The 19,923-nt window shown below is 54.3% G+C and overlaps 1 protein-coding gene and 1 long non-coding RNA gene across 3 annotated transcripts in view; one reads left to right on the top strand and one right to left on the bottom strand.

Moving 5' to 3' along the window:
- Positions 1-19,923, top strand: part of MTCH1 (mitochondrial carrier 1) — a 37,841-nt gene that overhangs the window by 5,569 nt on the left and 12,349 nt on the right. Inside the window, exons 8-13 of one of the 2 annotated variants that reach the window (XM_074528206.1) lie at positions 2,746-2,839; positions 3,169-3,216; positions 3,409-3,476; positions 4,150-4,225; positions 4,849-6,409; positions 6,758-10,819. In XM_074528206.1, the coding sequence (XP_074384307.1) occupies positions 2,746-2,839; positions 3,169-3,216; positions 3,409-3,476; positions 4,150-4,225; positions 4,849-4,920 (358 nt within the window). In that variant the 3' untranslated portion in view covers positions 4,921-6,409; positions 6,758-10,819. Of the gene's footprint in view, positions 1-2,745; positions 2,840-3,168; positions 3,217-3,408; positions 3,477-4,149; positions 4,226-4,848; positions 6,410-6,757; positions 10,820-19,923 lie in introns of those variants that run through there. The other variant, XM_074528205.1, reaches the window with a different exon arrangement.
- Positions 241-12,746, bottom strand: LOC113460456 (uncharacterized). Its single transcript, XR_003382316.2, has 2 exons — positions 11,057-12,746; positions 241-8,774 (listed from the first exon to the last, which is right to left on the bottom strand). It is a non-coding gene; the product is annotated as an uncharacterized LOC113460456 (long non-coding RNA).

Genomic DNA, 19,923 nt, shown 5'->3' with positions numbered 1-19,923 from the left:
CACCAAGATCAAGTGCAACAATAAGTTCCCTTGTTGAAATGAAAGCCAGGGCCTGGATAAGCAGCAGATTGCTCTGCAGAGCACCGTGGGTGCTTGTAATGAGCAGGTTTACCTGTGTGGCTGCAGTGTGGTGGTGCCTGGACCTGGAGGAGCTGAAAGGTGTTTCCAGCTGCTTTCAGAGCCTGGCAAATTGGTGCATCAGTGAAATGGAAGTTTAGTGGACACCTTTTTGCTTGAACCCTTAATTATTGCTTCCTGCCTTTTTCACGTCTACATAAAAGCAGAACCACCTGCTGTCTCTGCTCGTGGTGAGGAGATAACTCAATTTATTATGTCAATAATAGTAAAGGCAGCTCTGGAATTTCAGTAGGGGTCTCCAGGATGCCTTTGGCTCTGCACTCACAAAATATGGGCCTCCAGATGAAACCTGAATGCATCAGGAAGAGGGAAAAAATCACAGGGGGTCTCACCCTGTCCTTCCTCAAGGGGAAATGGCCAGGGATCTCCACCCATTGAGGGTCACTGCTTCTTCCTGTGGCAGCCCACAGCTTCTCAGCTGAGCTGTGCAGCTCCAAATCTGCTCCACTAAATCCAGGATGGTCCCTGTGAGTGGGGCATGGCTGGAGCAGGCTGCTCACAACCCTCCACCTCCCAGGGAAGTGATTGAAAGAAGCCACCACATTCCCTTCCATCCACATGAAATAAACACTGCTGGTGGCCTAATGAAACTTAATGGTTCTCAGGAAAGGCTTTAGCACAACCCAAATTGTCTCAGGAGGGCTCTGAAGTTCTACATGCTCTACAACCCTGTTAGGAAATCCCTTTGCTGTGAGGGGAGCACAAACTGCATCTGAAGGGCCAAACTGCTGATTTTCTCCTCTGAGCCCTGGTGCAATCCCAGCACATCCACTGCCCTAAAATCATGGCAGTGCACTTGTTTCTCATGGCCTTATAACAGTGGCACACACTCTCTGAGTCTCTCTCTCACTCTCTGGGTGTGTGCCTGGCTAGAGATAAAGCTTTGCAAGGATGGGTTTATCTCCCTTCCCCTCTTATCTGCAACAGGCTCCTGCCAGCCCAGAGAGGTGTTCCCTGAGCTCCAAAGCTGCTGGGCATGGTCAGTTCAAACTTGGCTTGTCCCAGGTCCCTTGCACTGGGGTTTTTGCTGTTGGGTCACACTGCTGTACATCATTCAGGCTTCCTCCTCTGCCTGCTGCTGTTCCAGCTTTTCATCATCTTCCAAAGATATTCCCAGTTCAGATCTTGGACATCTCAGCAGGTGTGAGAATTGCAGCATTCACTTTTTTATGTCAATAGTAGTAAAGACAGTGCTGGAATTCCAGGAGGGGTTTTCAGGCCTGATGCCTTTGGCTTGTTGGCTTTTTTTAGTTACTTGTTGCAGCTCTCAGACCCCTGATTTCCAGTCATCAGCTCAGGGCCAGCAGCTGTCATTACTTTGGAGGGGAGAAAGGGATGGGATCCTTATTGGAAGTGGAATAAACAGTCTGACTCCCTCTCAACAGTTGGGTGAGGTTTTCCTTCTGGGGCTGCCCTGGCCCAGCCCTTTGCTTCTGGAATTTATTAGGCTCTGTTGTATCTGCAGCAGCTCAGGAGCTTCAGACTTAACTTTGAGTTAGAGAAAGGATGGATTTTTTACAAAGGCCGAAAGCCAAACACAAAGCAGAACATCTCTTTGGGGCCAGAGAGCTTTGATTTCTTTGTCCTGTCTGCTGCTCTCATGTATCACATCTTTGAAGCCAGTGAATTTTCTGCCGAAGGTTTCTGCTGTGCCTGGCCCCTGAGACCTCAGCTGCATCCCCAGGGCTGCTGAGGCATTAACAATTCTCAGGTTGTTCCCAAAACCAGTCCCAGGTGCTGCTTTGCTGCTGCCGCAACCACAGCAGGAAACAAACCGGTGCTTTGCTCTGAGGAGGCAGCGTGGTGTTTGGGGAGAAACAAAAGACTCAGATTAACGTGCCTGGAGGGGGCTCTTTGCAGCTCAGCAAGCACTCCTGTGGCTCATGATGGGCTCCTTTTCAGAGCTGACCACATCTGCTGGTGAAACACGGGTTTGACACACACCTGGGTCCTTTTGCAGTGGAACAACCCCTGCAAAAGCAGGAAACCCTGCCCTGCTGCAGCAGAGAAAACTGGAGAAACCCTCTGGAATATTTTATTAAAGTTTTAGTGCTGGTATCTGCAAAAGCTGGAAGTGCTGGTGCTGTTGGGAGCTCCAGTGTGTCAGTGGGAGGCGTCAACCAAAGAACTCTGCTTCTGGGGCAGCAGGGACTGGGGAAAATCAGTGTTCCCCCAGTTATTCCCATTTCTCAGTGGAGCAGGTTGTGCAGGAACAACCCCTCTCATTTTGATTTCTAAAACGAGAGAGATTCCACAAAGAGATGAACTTCTCATTGTGCATCCAAAAGAGCATTCTCAGAAATGGAAACCACTTCATCTGTGTCTCACTTGGATTTCTCAGCAGGAGCTGGGCCAAGAAGATTTGGGATAGAACAAGGGGAATTGAATCATGCCCAAAAAACATCCCAGTTTGCAGCACCTGTAGTACCAAGTTTGAAGGCTGAGAGAGCTCTTCCCTGAAATTTCCCTTTTCAGTTCCTCCCAAAGTAAAAATTCCATTTTGGGGGAGTGGAGTTCCTCTGAGCTGGTGGAGGGAAGGAGGGCTGGGCATCTCAGGAGGTGGCACTGGACCCTCCTGCACCTCACACCCTCTTTTTGCCCTTGCAGTGGGTTAGTCCCTCACGTCCTGGGGGATGTCATCTTCCTGTGGTGCTGCAACCTCCTGGCTCACTTCATCAACACCTACGCTGTGGATGACAACGTGAGTGAAGTGCCTGAGGCAGGGCTTGGGGTTCCTGGAGAGCAGGGGCTGATTTAATACAGACCCCAGGCTTTGGGGACATCCCTGAGTGCTGGGGACTCTGTGTCTGCTCAGGGCTGTGCTTCACCTTTGGGTGATCAACAGTTTGCACTTTGGGGGATCGCAGTTCCCCAAATGCCTTCCCAGACTCTCAGCTGGAATGCAGCTGCTCTCTGTTGCTTTCTGCCTCCTCCCCTGCCCCTCACCTCAGGCTCAGGGGGTGTCACACAGTGACAGTGCCAGCCTGGTGCCATCCCCTGCCCCACAACGCCTTTGGTTTCTCTCTGCAGTTCAGCCAGGCCTCGGTGATCCGGAGCTACACCAAGTTCGTGATGGGGGTATGTAGGAGCTGCTGTGTCCTTTCCCCTCCTCCTGCCCCCTCTGGGCTCAGAGCTCGTGCCCTGGGGACACTGGCTGCTCTGCACATGACTTCCCTTATCCAAGGATAACTCTGTTAACATGCAAAAGCTGGAAATAGCGTTTTTGACATGGGGAGCTTTAGAGAGGCTGCTGCTTTTCTGTGCTTTCAGATCGCTGTGAGCATGCTGACCTACCCGTTCCTTCTCGTGGGAGATCTCATGGCAGTGAACAACTGTGGGTATGTCCTTCACACTGAGATCTAAAGCTTTTCTTTTCCTTTCTTGCAGCCCCTTGTTGTCTGAATGGGCTGCTAACGACCGTAAAGCTTTCCTCCAGCCCCGTAAACTCTGTGGCACCTCGCAGAGCTGGCTCGTTTCCTCTCCCAGGTTGCTTATAATTTTAGATCAGAGGGCACAGACACGAGCAGCAGAAAAGCTCAGGTGGTGAGAAATCGGGAGAGTTGTGGTGGTCTGAGCTGAGCTGGAGGCACAGGGATCAAAGGAACAGTGCTGGCTCCAGGGAGCAGCACGAGGGAAGCAGAGCTCTTATGGCAGCAGACAGGAGCAGGACCAAGCTTGCCTTCCCAATCTCACTGCTGCAAGTTTTCTGCATTTTTTTGCTCATGGGAACGGGATCCGAGTCTGGTGCCATGTTTTCTCAGTATCTGCTGGCTTTTGAAGGTGTAGATACGGTCCTGGACTCTCAAAGTCTCCAGGTAACGCTCCTTGTTTGCGCACTCCAGGGGTAATTAAATTACAGATCTGCTGCATTGTAAATAACGAGCTGTCACTTGGCTGCCAGCCCGGTGTGGACACTGTCCCCGTGTCCTCGTTCACACCTCCTGCTGCTCTTTTGTTACCTGTGCGGGTAAGGTGACACATCCACCTCAGCTGTTCCCTGTTGCTGTGCAGGTTGCGCGCCGGCCTCCCTCCCTACGCTCCTGCCTTTGCATCCTGGATCCACTGCTGGAGGTACCTCAGTGCTCAGGTGAGGGAGCAGGGCACACACACACGGGCCTTTGGGCTCCCTCTGCCCCTTTCCCAAGTCTCCAGCATTCCCCAAAAGTGCCTGTGCTGCATCCTTGCTGTGCTCTGTAACCTGCTTTTGTTCCTCCAGCTGTGGCACTGGTACCACAATGGCAGTGCTGCATCCTTGCTGTGCTCTGTAGGCTGCTTCTGTCCCTCTGGTTCTGGCACTGGTATCAGCCTGGCAGTGCTGCTGTGCTGCATCCTGTGCCCTGTAACCTGCTTCTGTCCCTCTAGTTGTGGCACTGGTACCACAATGGCAGTGCTGCATCCTTGCTGTGCTCTGTAACCTGCTTCTGTCCCTCCAGCTGTGGCACTGGTACCAGCCTGGCAGTGCTGCTCTGCCCCTTGCACACCCCAAGCTTGCAGCCTGTGAGCTTTTGTCCCGTGCATAGCACACAGCATGTCTGTGCCCCTCTGCATGTCACCCCTGGGTGAAATGCTCACCTCAGCACCCACAGGGCTGGAACCTCACTTTGCCCAGCCTTGCAGCCCTGCCATGGGCATGGAGTGGGGCCCTGCTGAAGCAGCTGCAGCTCCCTGGGCAGGTGTGAGGCTGCCCTGACCCAGGGCTCTCCTCCTCAGGGGCAGCTGTTCCGTGGCTCCAGCCTCCTGTTCCGCAGGGCGCCCATCCCAGCCTCCTTCCCCATGGACTGACGCCTCAGCAGGGACAGCTCATCAACCTGGACTCCTCAAGAAACCCCCAGCTTGTTTCGATATCTGTATATTTCTATTTTCTGATCCAAAGTCCATGGTGCCAGAACTGACACCTCCTCTTCAGCAAGGCCAGGAACAGACTTCTGGACATCTGGCTCAGGCTCCAGCTGCACCAAAGCTCCGTCCTTGTGGCTGTCTCAACTGGGGTGTATAGCAGAGAGAGCAGAAAGCTGTTGTCTCTTTGGTCCAGGCTGTAGCTCTGGAGTTGCTGGGGAAGTCCAGGAATCGAGAAAATGCCCAGGTACTAAAGGAGCCAGCCATGAGCTGCAGGGACAAAAGACTGCTTTGTTCTGCCTGAGCTGATAAGCAGCAGGAGATCCAAGGTCACCTCCCTGGGAAGGTTATGCCAGGTGACAGCTCCTGCCTCATCCTTTCTGGAGAGAGCACCTTGGCCTGGCAGGTAGCTCATCCTGGGCAAGATCAACCTGGCATCCATATTCAAGGTTTGAGGGTACCTGATCACCCAGGAACATCCCACCTCCCACAGGCATGAAAAGGAAATTATAGGATCAAAATAGGGAAGGGAAACAGAGTCCCACTGCAAAGAACAGCAGAGTCCCAAAGAGACAGGTCCAGCCCAGCTCAGGGCAGTGATGGGATGTGGACACAGAGAGAGCCCTTGGGAAGGGACATGTGCTGCCAGTGGTGCTGCTTTGGGCAGGGTTTCACTCATGGAATGGGCTGTGTTTGGGTACACCCAGCAGGGCTGTGGGCTGGGCAGGCAGCCTGCACACGGTGGGTGCTGGGTTGGACTGGCCTGGCTGCACTGAGGGGCATCTCCCAGTCCCTGCTGCTGTTGCTGATGGAAATGGAGCTGCTGGGATCTGAGAGCTGCTCACAAAGGGCTCTCCTGCAGCAGGGGCAGCCATCCAGGGCTGTCTGCAATGAAGGGATGCACCTTGAGCTGGCCAGAAGCTGCTGAGGCATCAGAATTGAAGGCTCCTGGTCTCAGTGGAGCATGGCTCTGTGTGTAGCAGAGCTCACCAGGGCAGGATTGATGCTTAGCTCCCCAGACAAGACTTTCTTTGCACCAGTCTGTGCTGTGATGGCAGCCAGGCAGATTTCCCCACCTCTTTTGTACAGAGGTGATGCTGCCCTCCTTGGGAAGAGGTTTAGCATTGCTTGAGCAGGTTCCCATGTGGGGTCACATCTCATACTGCTCCTCTGGGGTCCTGCCACCACAGGGGGCTTTTCTCCAGCAGACAGGGTTCATGCACACCCCAGGCAGGGTTTGCAGGACTGCTGCTGTGTGTAGGATTGCAGGACAGTGCTGGTGTGTGCAGGATTGCAGGACAGTGCTGGTGTGTGTGCAGGGTTGCAGGACAGTGCTGGTGTGTGTGTAGGATTGCAGGACAGTGCTGCTGTGTGCAGGATTGCAGGACAGTGCTGGTGTGTGCAGGGTTTGCAGGACAGTGCTGGTGTGTGCAGGGTTTGCAGGACAGTGCTGCTGTGTGCAGGATTGCAGGACAGTGCTGGTGTGTGTGTAGGATTGCAGGACAGTGCTGGTGTGTGCAGGATTGCAGGACAGTGCTGGTGTGTGTGTAGGATTGCAGGACAGTGCTGGTGTGTGTAGGATTGCAGGACAGTGCTGGTGTGTGTGCAGGGTTGCAGGACAGTGCTGGTGTGTGCAGGATTGCAGGACAGTGCTGGTGTGTGCAGGATTGCAGGACAGTGCTGGTGTGTGTGCAGGGTTGCAGGACAGTGCTGGTGTGTGTGTAGGATTGCAGGACAGTGCTGGTGTGTGCAGGATTGCAGGACAGTGCTGGTGTGTGTGCAGGATTGCAGGACAGTGCTGGTGTGTGCAGGGAGTGGCAGCCCCCACCCAGCTCCCTTCTGTGTCGTGAAGTCCATCCTGTCTGTCCTCCCTCACTCCCAGTTTGTGTTACAGTTAAATAATGCATGGACCTGTTCCCTAACACCAGAGATGATTTCAAAGAGGATTTAATTATGCTCCAAAATACAGTTATAAAACAATTATTGGGTAGTTTGGTTTTTTGGGGGTTTTTCTGTGATTTTTTTTTGGTGTGATTTTTTTTCCCCTGTATAATGTGCTCCCTCAAGGAAAGTTTCACTTTGAGACAGGTACTTTCTTTGGTCTCTTCTACAAATCAGGGGGTAAAACAGCTGTTTAAAACTCAGATTCTCCCTGATTTTCTTCACCTCCACAGAAGGTGGGCATATTTAGGCTGAGCAAACTGCAGTGGGTGCACCTGGAATGAGGGTGGAGGCAGCAGAGGGCTTGGGTGCTTGGAGCAATATATTTGAAATTAGGTTTTTGGAGTTAAAATTGACCCTGAGGTCTTCTGGAAAGCGGTGATGGAGACCCTTTGCTGCTTTGACTGGTGAGGTGGCCTCAGCCATTCCATCTTCCCCCTCACAGCTCCATCCTTCCCTTTAATCACCTTGTTTTATGACCTGCTCCCACACAGGGCATTGCACCTGCCAGGTCACTCAGCACCTGCTCAGGAACCTTTGCCCTCCAAATTAAAGCCACCTTCTGCAGCTCACCTGCCTGTCAAACCTCCTGCAGCCTCTGCACAGCCTGACTGCAGCCCCTGCAGGGAAAAGTGCTATTTCCTGTCCTTTGAGGAGTTTACCTAAGGAATTTACCTAAGGGATTTACCTAAAGCTGCACCAGTGGATGCATCCAGCCAGGAATTTCTGCCCAGTTCATCAGGGCCCACAAACTTGGCTGAAACCCCAACAGTTGACTGTAGTTTTTGCTCAATTTAAATGAAAACCAGGTTTCAAAGCTTTCACTGCACTGCCTTACTTTGAAACAAGGGGCTGCCATTCTTAGGATGATTGAATATTTCCTCACCTCCTCTTTCTGTCCCTGATTCTTCTTGTCCTATCCTTCATTTGAGGGGCCCTAGGACAAATTTCATTTGAGGGACAACAGGGACAAATGTCTGCACCAGGAGCAGGCAGGGAGACAACCCAAAACCAGGCTGGGCATCCCTCTGCCTTAAATTGCTGCCATTAGTCAGTGCCCAGCCCTGCAGCTGGTGCTCAGGTGAAGGGAATGGGGCCCCATTCCCACAGGAGAGGGGATCCAGGGTGGAACATGTGGTGGGGAGAACAAATGAAGGGGTGGAGGAGGTGGTTTGGGTCTGGCGCCCAGGATGGAGCCGGGGGTTTGTCCTCCTGTCTGCCCAGGAAACAGCCTCTGGTTTAAATATTGACTCTCCCTCCTGCACAAAGCCAGGCTGGGTGGGGATTGCTGCTGTTCTGTGCCCACACCGTTTATCAGCCTCCAGTGCAGAGCTGAGATTGCTGGGACTTTGGCCTCATCTGCTCCCAGCTGCCCGGGGGAGAAGGGAGGCAGCGACAGCAGCCAGGAGAGGGAATCTCAGGTCAAGGCTGGTCTGTGTCTCTGCTGGGCATGGATGCTCGAGTCTGGCAGGATCTGGAAAGCAGCAAGATGAGCCTTTGTGCCCAGGGAAGTGCAGCTGAGCTCAGAGCCAATGTTCCATCCTCTCCTTTCCCCTGCAGAGCTGTCCTGCTGGAGACCCTTCAGTTGAGTCCAAACCCCTCCTGGCCGCGCCGCTCTCCTGCCGTGGAGCCAGGAGGGAACATTCCAGAGAGCCCTCCCGATGCCTGGATGGTGCCTGGTGTTTCCCTGGTGTCTGGTCAGTGGGAAGGGCAGGGCTGCCAGCCTTCCCTCCCCTGCAGCCATGGAGGGCCCCATCTTGCAGCCACGCATGAGGAAGTGCCCTGTGGCACAGCTGCCCTCGATAACGCTGTTTGCTCTGTTCTCCCGCAGCGCCGAGCTCCACGTAGGCAAATAATTCCTTAAAAAAAAAATATATATATATATGTAAAAAAATAATAACCCTCACAGAGGAGAGGAGATCCTGCTGCCGGGGTGGTGGGGCTGGCTGGTGCCAGGAAATGCTCAGGGTGGGGACTTGGACTGGACCCAGGACCAGCAGTGTGGTGGCCCTGGACCTGTCTCTGTCCCTGTCTTCACACAGCCCCATCCCCTGGGATGGCCTTCATTCGAAATAGGGGATTACAGAGGAGCCAAGTCCTCGTGGGTTCCCTCCTGGATAAGGGAAATCCCGTCTGGGAAAAGGAGAAGAGGCCACAAAGAGCACAGGAGCAAAGCTCGGCACAGCCACGCTGACAGGGACAGCCCCGTCCATCACTCATGGCTGGTAAGAGGAGGGGAAGGAGGTGGGGAAGCTGCTTTCCATGCTCCTGCTTGCCTGCTACAGGGTTTTTTTAGGGTAAACTCCCTCAAATCCCCCTAAGCTGAGCTGCTCTGTTCCTTCCTGGGCAGTGCTGTCAGGGGGAGCTGGTGATGTTTCATCCCACCCTGAGGGGATCTGGGTCTTTTGGGGAAGAGGTGGCAGCACAAGGTCAGCACAAGGTCAGACTCCTTTCCCTGCAGCCACCGTGACCCCTGCACACCTCCCTTGGCACTTACAACGTGCTGTGCCCCCATCCCAGGGAAAAACAGGAGGGGAAGAGACTCCCCAGCTTTAAACTTGTCCCCTCTCCCCCTGCTGTGACCCCAGGCCGGGCTGGCATGGCGAGGGTGGGCATTGCCGTGGCTGCGGCCCTGGCTCGAGGCGCTGCCCCTCGCTGCAGACATGTGAACGCTCCCATCCCTCAGAATGGAGTTTCTCCCTCCCTGAAAAGCCGCCTGCGCTCTGCGGCCGGGCGGCTCTTGTCAGGCTGCCAGAGGAGGCCGGAGCAGCGTCACATGCAGCAAAGTTTTACAAGGCGAGCGAGCGTCTGGGGAGAGGGACGGGAGAGGGACCGACCGCCGCACGCACACACTCGGACGCGCACGCGGAGAAACCTCCTCCAGCTCTCATCCCAACGCTGATTTTTTTTTCTTCCCTCCTTTTTTTTCCTTTTGTTTTTGGAAGAACAAAGACTTTGGGGTGGGTTGGCGCTGTTGTTTTTCCGGGATTGCTGTCGGTGGATGGCGGGAGGCTGGAGGTGGAGGGGGGCAGACGGTGGCTTGAATGTGAGAAAGTCCCAAATTTCTCTGGCCGAGTTGCCGAGATCATCTGTGCAAAACTTAGAGGAGGAAAGACGGGGGGGGGGGGGGGGGGAATAATTAAAAAATAAAATATGATGACGTCACTCAGAGCAGGGGTGCCTTCCCTGCTGCCTGTCAGATGCGCCTGAAAAGAACAGGGCAATAAAACAACAGCCGCCTCTGTCTCCCTCGTTAAACACGGCACTAATTGGATGTTAATTTTTCCTTGCTCTTCTCGCTGCTCGATTGTGAGGGCTCTGCCTGGCTCTCCCTCTCCCGCTTCCTTTCTTTCCTGTTGCAATGCTCTTGGCAGCTCTGAGGGACTCCGGACTGTTCGCTCCCCTCCCGCTCGTGGACTGGAATAATTCAGGAGCTGGGAGAATTAAAAAAGACGAGGCGCGGGGGCGAATGGTTCAGAAACGGGGCGGGCGTGATGGATTTTGAGAGCTACGCTAATCTCCCCGTTTCCCGTGCATTGTCCTGCCGACTTGGAGCTATTCTCTTCCCATTTGATTTCTCTTCCCTTCCTTTCCCTTCACGTTGGGTTTGGACTGCAGGGCAAAAATATATGTTTGAAAAAAAAAAAAGCATAAAAAAAAGGAAAAAAGGCAGGAAAAAATAGGAAAAAGACTAAAAAAAAGGGGGGGAAAAAGAAGAAAAAAGCCAAAAAAAAAAAAAAAGAGGAAAAGAAAAAAAGCCTGGTTCAATGACGACAAACCCCCAAACCTCCTCCCAGCTCCCCCCGTCTCGCCGCGCTGCCTAACCCCTGCGTGGAAACAGGCGTTTTAGGGAGCCAGAGCAGGAAGTTGTTGTTCTCTGTCTTGCCCAGGTCATCCTTCCAGGGTATGTGAGCAAGGGCGGTGGGCACGAGGGCTTGGTGGGTGCCCAGCAGCCGTCGGCCGCCCCCCATGCTACCCCCGGCCAACGAGGCGGGTGAGCAGCGCAGGGGGAACGGGGGCCGGGTGGTGTTTTGGGGGACGCAAGAGGGGCCCAAGGGACAGGATGGGTGGGGGAGCGGAGGGGAGGGAGCAGGAGGCGGAGGTGGGGGGAGAGAGCGAGAGCCGGGGAGTAAAGTCCTACCTGGGATCGGTGCCAACTTCCTGCAAAGGGTTACAGACCCGCGGCTTTGAGAGCCCACCAGAGGCGAGTGCGCTCTTGTCACGGTTCCAAGGCGAGATGAAGGCAGCGGGAACAGGTACAGCAGATGCCGAGTGGCCTCGTTTGCCCGCCGAGCGGGGCTTCGGCTCGATTTAAGCCTCGCCGACGAGGAGCCTTCGGTGCTCCCGCCGGCGGGGGCCTCGCCATCCCCGCACGAGGCCACCGGGGCTGTCGGGTGCCAAGGGTGGGGTGGGTGGCTCGGTGGCGGGGGGGTGTGTGTGCATGGCACGGGGGGGGCCTCCGCAGCTCGCTCGCCTTCTTGCCGTTTGGATTAACATGCGGAAGATGCGCCTGTCACTTTGCTTACTGTCAGCTCCGGCTCGGGGATGGGTGACGGCTTTGTTCGGCGCAGCCGGGGGAGCCGTGCCAACTCGGACTTGGCAGGCGAAGCCGGGTGGGCAGGGAGAGGGGGACGAGGGAGCGGGAACGGCTGCTGGGGCGGCTGTGGAGGGACGTGGCCGCAGGCCCGCGTCTGAGCACGGCAGCTTTCTGTTGGCGTGCGCCTCCCTCTCCCTCCCTCTCTCCTGCGCTCGCCTGCGCCCAGGCTGGTGCAGACAAAATGAAAACGTGTTTTGTTTTGGTTTTTTGGCATCTCCCCAGCAGAGCTACCAACCCCAGCTGCCCCCCCTCCGCTCCCTTTCCCAACCCGCCGTGACTCCCTTTTACAATCGGCACGACCCAGGTGCTTGGGCAGCAACAAAATAAGGCCAAAAATACCCCCTGGCACCCAAACCACCCCCAATCTGCCACCCTGGGCAACAACTGCTCCCAACCGTCCTCCATGGCGGGTGGGTTGTTGTTTGTATGTACATATATATATTTTGTCCTCTTTTTTTTCTGCCCCCATCGAGTCCCTCTCTCGCGTTGGGTGTGTGTGTTCCTATTCAAGGACCCACCACCTCCTGTCGTGCTAAAACCAGGAAGGAGGGAGCCAAGGACTCATTTCTGCCTGGACGCAGGGGCGGCGTGCGAGGGAGACAACGATGGAGGACAAGAGGCGGGCGGAGAGGGATGGGAAGGCGGGAAAAGGAGCATGGGGAGGGCGGAAAAAAACTAATCCACCTCCCCAGGCCTTTTGTTTAACCTGTGTCGATGCAAAGAGGGGTCTTGGGGTTTTTTTCCCTGCCCTTGTCTTTTTTTTCGCCATGTGCTTGAGCCTCATGGGGCGTTTTCGAGCCTGACGGGGCAACTTTCCGGAGCGGGCGGTGTCGGAGGTTGATTTTTTGGGAGGTGACGGGCTCGTCCCGCAGGCGCGCGGCTCCCAGTGCAGGAATTCCTGCCAGCTCGCCTTTGTGCCAGCCTCCCTTGGCCTTGGGTGTCTCGTTCGGATGGAGCCTGGCATCCAGGCACCGCCCATTTCTTGGCATTGAGCTGCGAGGAGAAGGAAAGGGGAGAGAGCGAGCAGAGAGAAGGGAAAAAAAAAAGCTGTCTCACTCAAACTGGCCTTTCTCGGAAAAGGATCCTTCCCCGATGATTGTCCGGATAAGCGGAGCTAAATCCAGCCACTACTCAACAACAAAACCACTCTCTTCCACGGTGCGTCTCTCTTGCTGCCTTGGTACGAAATCGAACCTCACTCTTAATTTTGGTTGCTTTTTTTTTTTTTTTTTTTTTTTTTGTCCGTGCGGTTGGGGTTTTTTTTTTTGCCTTTGATTTGAAATAACGTTTTGTTCCTCCAGTTGCTTTGTTGTTGCTGTAACCTGCCTTCTCCCCAAAATCCCTTCCCGCCGAGTCCTCTGGCCCTTGGTGCTAAAACACCCGACTTTAATCGGTCTCCTAGAGAGGGATGTGTAGCATAGCAGATAGGCAGGTCCCTACGTGCAGCATTTGGAGCAGAACTGGAGGGTGATTTCTCTCCCTGCCCGCACCCCAGCACCCGGGACGTCCCCAAGAGCCACCCGGAGCTGGGCGTTGTCGCCCGGGTGCCTCTTTAGTTCCCCAGCGGGCACCACCGAGGGGGAGAATGTGTCGAATCATGTCGGATTTGCAATTCAACATGGCAGCCGGAGCAAACGTGGTGGGAGACGCTGGGCACGGGCACTCCTGGCAGCGCTAGCTCTGGGTGGGGGCACGGCAAGAGCGGATGCACGGACAGGGAGGACAGGAGGACAGCGGGGAGGACAGCGGGGTGAGGTCAGAGCAGGATGATCATTTGATTTCATTTCATTCGAAGGGGGTGAGTTCCACCAGGAGCGGTCTGGGAAGGAGGGAACTCAAGCCGCCTGGTTTTGTCAGCATTAACTGTTTAGAAGCTGGCTGGTTCCCCGTGCTGGCACGGCGTGCCCGGGCGGGCGCGGGGCCGGGAGATGCCCAGCAGCGGGGCGGGACAGGGCACTATGGAGGCGGCTTTTCCTGGAGCCATGGCGGCCTCGGGGCTGGGCCGGGTGCTGCTGGTGGAGGCCCTGAGAAGGCCCGGGGTGGAGGAAGCCGTGTGAAGGCTCAGGGTGTTCCCAGCCTCTGCTGGACGGAACCCTGTGAAGGCTCAGGGTGTTTTCAGCCTCTGCTGGAAGAAGCCTTGTGAAGGCTCAGGGTGGAGAAAGCCGTGCAAAGGCTTGGGATGTTCCCAGCCTGTGCTGGAGGAAGCCCTGAGAAGGCTCGGGGTGGAGGAAGCTCCGAGAAGGCTCGGGGTGTTCCCAGCCTCTGTGAAGGCTCAGGATGTTCCCAGCCTCTGCTGGAAAAAGCCCTGTGAAGGCTCAGGGTGTTCCCAGCCTCTGTGAAGGCTCAGGGTGTTCTCAGCCTCTCCTGGAGGGAGCCCTGTGAGGGCTCGGGATGTTCCCGGGCCCTGCAGCCCCTCCGGCCTCGTGCAGGTTCGCGCCTCACACCGGGGCGAGGTTTGGCACAGCCGAGGCTCCCTCCGCAGGGTGGCCCAGCCCTCCCCGAGCCCAGGGCTTGCCCCAGCGTGGGGGAATATGCCCTCTTTCTGTCAAACTTAATTTAGGCCTGGCTGGGACACAACAAAAGCAGCTTGTTTGCAGGGCAGGGTCCTCCTTCCTGGCTGCTGCGCACTCCGCAGGCGCTCGGAGCCATGGAAGCCACCCCTCCTCCTTCACCAAATTTTTCCTCCCTGCTCCTCCCCCTTTCTCTGAAAAAAATCTTTTTTTCAGTGAGCAACGCATGGCCCTACAGTAAAACCTTCAAAGTGGCCACAAAATACCCGAATGCTGTGGCCCTTCTGTGCCTCTGTGACCCAGCAGCCTGCACTGGCTGTATCAGCCCTGCCCTGGGGACATTCCCAAAACTGCCTTGCCCACCAGGATGGTGACAACTCCAACTCCCAGAGATGGTGTCCTGGGCATTTCACATCTTCCTGACCCTGTGGCCTCATGCACCCTGGTTTAGTGGTTGGGATGCTGGGGTCCGGTCTTGGACCTTGCTTGTGCTGTTTCCACAACACCCCACGGCTGGTTTGGCAGCTGAAATCCCCACATTGTGGGAATTCAGGCATTTGTGGGGTCTGACCCCCAAAATGTGCCAGGATGGTCTCTTCAGCAGAGCACGTGGACCCAGTGGGTTACATCCAGATCCTTAATTCCTGTGAAAAGGCAGCACAAGTGTTTTACTCATCATTGCAGCTTTTCCCTTGCAGATTATTTATACAAAGAGGGGCTGGGGTGAAACCAGACCTTTCTCAATTTGTTCCCAATCCCTATTGCTTTCCTGTGAAAATCTGGTGGAGAAAAAATACTAAAAAAACCCAAAACCCCACTGAAGGTCCTGCAAGCAGCCTGAGAGGAAAAAAAGTCTGAACTCAAGGCTCTTCTGACGTGTCCTAAGCAAAACATCTGGCACCCCTGGAAGAGCCATGCAGCCAAGGGACACAGCTGTTTTATTCCACAGCTCACAGCACAACAGGGCTCGTGCTTCCAGAACATGGCTCAGCAGAAAGGGTGAATTCTTGAAAGGGGGAGTCAGATCTTTGTGCTGTTTATTGCCTCTGAATCCCCAGTTTGCTCTGAGGCTGCTCTGGTGTGGGCTCTGCTCCATCTCCTGGCAGGAGACCAGGAGCTCTGCTCTGAGGCTGGAGCCTCGTTCAGCTGCTGTAACCCCCAGCAGGCAGCAGAGCCACTCTGGATTTGCACAGACATTCCTCACAGCAGGATCAGGCCCCCAGGTTTCTCGAGGGTGGCTCTGGGTAATTTCCTTTCCTTAAAAGGACCAAGTTTGGCCAAGGCAGAATTTGAATTGTGATTTCCTTTTTTCTTTTTCCTCTTTTTTTTTTTTTTTTTTTTTTTTTTTTTTTGTTTTTTGTTTTAATCCCCTACAACTCACAGCAAAATTTGTCTTGGTGAGAACTGCCTGATTTACAGCTGCAGAAAATGCTGAGCTCTGTGTCTCCACAGGCCAGACCTGAGGGGGAAAGGTTCCCCCATGCTGGACCATCCGTGTAAGCAGCTTCACCACTCCAGCAACCACTTCTGGTGGGAAACAAGGGGTAAAAGGCAATGAGACCAATTTGACCTCTGTGGGCTCCACCCTCAGCCTTTCCACTAATTGTTCCAAGGGATTTGGGGTACAAGTTTCATGAGATCCTTGCAGAAGCCCATCCAAGGCAGGGCTGATGCTGGCAGGCTCCATGGGGAACACGGTGTCCAAGCACAGCCAGATCAGATTCACACTCTGTACCACCCCACAGAAGAATCAATCCCATTTATTTTTGCCCCTGCAGCGTTTTTCTCTCTCTGCCACCTCTCCTCATTTCTCTCTACCTTTTTTCTGTAGTACTGGATTTTTATGTTGGAGTTGCTCATAGCTACTGTTTAACTTTGGTGAGAATTGGCTCTGTGAAAGGTGAGGGCTAGGAGGACACAGGAGGTGCCCAGTTTGTTATTGTAGGGCTGCTCATGGGCACTGAGCTGTGCTGTCTGGCTCTGCAGCTGGAAAGCCCACGAGACACACAGGCTTTGGCATGCTAGGGCTGCTCTCCAGATAGTCCTGGCCACAGGAAATGTGAGAGAAATAGCCCAGCAAGGACACAACCAACACTGCATGGGGTGAGGTCTGTGCAGTCAGAGGGGTCGGGGCTGTGTTGCTGAGGTGATGGCAGCCAAAATTCACCCTGGGGTGGCCTCACTGAACCTCTCCTGCTCATTCCCACGCCAGGGCTTTTCCCCAGCATGGCTTTTCCCCTTTGTGGTTGCTGCCAGCATCCCCATCCTGCTGCCCAAGGGAGGTGTCCATGCATCCCTGGCTCCTGCAGGGCTGGGCAGGTTTCTCCTCATCTGCAAGACACAACAAACATCGTGCTTCTTCCTCCTTTCACCTTCCTCCTCTTCCCCCCAGCTTTAGGGCAGCCATAGCCACCTTTATCTCAATATTAGGTCCATGTGGACTCACAGGATGGTCCATGCTGATGTTTTATTACCAGGTGTGAAGACCTGGAACAGCTTTGCCAGGCCTGGGAGCTTCTGGGAGTAACACCAAGAGTTCAGGTTCTCCCATCCTTCAGTCTGGGTTTGCCTGGCACTGGGCATCAGCTCTGATGAGGGGAAGGGAGGTTGTGGGGCAGCATGTGGCATCCTGGCACGTGAGCCAGAGTGAATCTGGATGGGGAGCAGGCCCAAACATGGGAGCATCAATTGCATCAATTTTGACAACAGAAATGTGAGCTCAGGCTGGTAGTGGAGGCACCCTGAGCATGCAAGGAGAGAAGGTCCCAAAATCCCAACTCAGAGCAACAAGTTGGGTTATAGAGTTTTCTGAGCAGGAAACTCACAGAGACTCCACCAAAAGTCAGGGCAGCTGCTGATGCCAGTGTGATTGATAGCTTTAGTGTCTGCGTATCTGCACATCTGCTCCCAGAGCTGCAGTTTGTGGGAGCAGGGTTGGGCTAAGACCCCTGGAGCTGAGCAGCCCACAGGGAGGATGTTGGGACCATCCCCACAGCTGCTGTGTGTTGGGAGCTGCCTCTGAAGAGAGCTGGGATAAATGCAGAGGGAGATGGATAAAAGGAGGGCTTTGCTCCTTTCTCCAAGGTGGCACTGCACAAAATCCAAGCAGGTGATAAAACCCATCCACTTGGCATGTTTCAGTGTCCAGATATAATACAGATGAGGTTTCCAACTTCACCTCCCAACTCAGTTTGGCCGCTGGTGGGGAATTGCTTCTGCTGCTTTAAATCCACAAAACTTCCTTCTCTCCCTGTCCCAACAGCCACACACCAAACCCCACCCTAGGGGCAGCTGCATCTCAGCAGAGATGAGGAGACACACAGTGAGTGATGTGTCAAACCCCACAGCCTTTGCTGTTGACCTTGCTGACCCTGAAATCTTCCTGGCTCTTCAGAGGGGCAGCAGCAAAAGAAGAGCCTGGCACCAAACTCCCAGCGCTGAGCTGATGGAGCCGGGCTGTGCAGGATCTGCCCTGCCCCGGGGCTGGTCCAGCCGTGCCTGAGCACGGTAGGAGCTCCCATGGGCATCTCAGCTTTGCAGTCCCGGCCCTCCCTGCCCGGGGGATTAGCGAGGCTGCGGTTCCCAGGGCGGGGGAGGGCCTAATGAGCACAGACAGGATAACCAGGCAGGTATGGGCTTCCTGTGCTTTAGGGCTCAGGAGGAAATCCTGCAGCTGGTGAATCTGGATGCGATTAGTGTCCATTTCTCCCTGTGTAATCAACCCATCTGTTCATCCTTGTGCATCATCCACGCACAGCCCACTGCAGGCAGTGCCTCTGGGGCATTGTGCTCATCCCTGCCATGGCTCCACTGCAGGCAGTGCCTCTGGGGCAGTGTGTTCATCCCTGCCATGGCTCCACTGCAGGCAGTGCCTTGGGGGCAGTGTGTTCATCCCTGTTTGTCACAGCCCCACTGCAGGCAGATACCTCTGGGGCATTGTGTTCATCCCTGTTTGTCCCACTGCAGGCAGTGCCTCTCTCAGGCACTGTTTCCATCCCTCTCTGCCACAGCCACTCAGGCAGGATGGGAACAAGGCTCACTCTGAACCCAGGCAGCGCCTGCTCCTCTCCCTGCTGGGCTGGGCCACAGTCCCAAACAGCAGCACCCAGCCCTTTTCTTCCTCCCCTTGTCCTTTATTTTTCACCATGGGGCATTTTCGAGCCTGATGGGGCAACCTTCTGTCGCAGGCAGTGTCAGAGGTTGATTTCTGGGGAGGCAGCAGGGCCTCCAGTGCAGGAATTCCTGCCAGCTCCCCTTTGTGCCGCCTCCCTTGGCCTTGGGTGTCTCGTTTGGAGGGAGCCTGGCATCCAGGAAAAGCCACTGCTGTGGCAGGAGGGAGGGTGGCTGCTCCCAGGCCTGGAGCGGTTCAAGGGATGGCTGTGACACACAGATAAGCTCAGCTTTCCACACTCTGCCTGCTCATCCCAGCTCAGCTCTGCCACACGCAGGTAAAGGTGGATTATGTTTGGCTGCCTGGCTTCAAAGCCTTGTTCATCCCATGGGATGCTGAGCACAGGACACACAGGGCCCCTCATGGTCAGGAGAGGGATTGAACTCTCAGTCTGCTCTGTGAGAACACTGGGAAAGTTGATAGGTGCTGTGAAGGATCCTCAGGGCTCATTTCAGCTTCTTTTCCTTGGCAGTTTTGTCCAACTATTCAAAAAACATGACAGTCCTGCAGTGGGTACAAATGTCAGGTAATGCACTGGCTGAAATGAAATCAAAAGAGGAGCTGGTGTGTGGATCAATGGGGTTTTCTTTGTAGGGCAGTGGCTGGAGTTTGCATGGTCCTTTAGGGTCTTCTGAAAGGTCCAGCTTGGTGACAGTTGGGACAAAACTCAGGGTTACAATTCCCAGTCCTGTATATCCAAACAGTGTCAACCTCCACTGAAATGGCCCTTTCTGGTGGTCACTGGAGTGTCCTGGGGATCTGTCACACCAAATGCTGTCCATGTGAAGGTGAAGGTTGTCCCTAGCTAGGACAGTTCACATGCACAGCCCAGTCCTCCCCCATGTGTGGTGTTCCGGCACCTGAGCTCCTGCCAAAGTGTCATTACAGCCAGGAACCATCTCAGGAATGCAGCACAGGTTAAACATTTCATTTGCTTTCAAGGGCTACTTGTTGCTTCATTTCTAAATGCAACCTGTCCTCAGCCCCTGGGCTGCTCTTTGGCTCCTAAATCTTCTGATTTTTGTTTGGTTTGGAATGCACTGATTTACCATAAGGAATAAATGAAAAGCAAAAGAAAACAGCAGTAGTTGTTTGTATAGGCCCTACATTGTTCTGTGCTCTGCTGCTACTGAAACAGGAGAGACAAATCCCAATCCCTGGGTTTGTCAGGGGGTTTTTTGGGTGGTGGCTGTGTGCAAACAAGGCTGGGGAAGATAAACAAGCAGAAAACAAATGGGTTTAGGAAATGACAGTTGAGGATGGTCAATAACTGATGGGTCAAAGCCAGCACAAGACCATCAATTAGCAAAGCCATATTGATATTGTTTCTCCAAAACATTTTTGCATCCACAGAGAGGGCTGAGAGCTGGATCTGTGGTCAAACTTGGCTGCAGTTTGGAATCGGTACAGTTTCTATGTTGCAAAGGGGGGGTTTTAGGAAGGATTCTGCCTGTAGAAAATATGTCCACAGTTCCAGAAGGGCTCAGCCAAAAGGGTGATGAAAATCTGTCTGTTGGTGTCATCGTCAGAACTGCTGGAGGTGGGAACATTTGCTAATCTTGCTTATTTTAGGGGGCCTGCTTTCAGCAGCAGTTCAGTTCTGAAAATGCAGCTCTGAAAACTCAGCTCTTCAGAGTCTCATACAACACCTGCCTCAGACTAGACTAAAGAGGGATGAATTTTTCAGACTTGCTTGCCTAATTGTGATTTTCAGCTTCTTTCCATTTGGT

The sequence above is a fragment of the Zonotrichia albicollis genome, chromosome 28 (assembly GCF_047830755.1).
Source record: "Zonotrichia albicollis isolate bZonAlb1 chromosome 28, bZonAlb1.hap1, whole genome shotgun sequence".
NCBI lineage: Eukaryota > Metazoa > Chordata > Aves > Passeriformes > Passerellidae > Zonotrichia > Zonotrichia albicollis.
The sequence above is the reverse complement of the archived record's forward strand: the minus strand, read 5'-3'. Positions and strand labels throughout refer to the sequence as shown.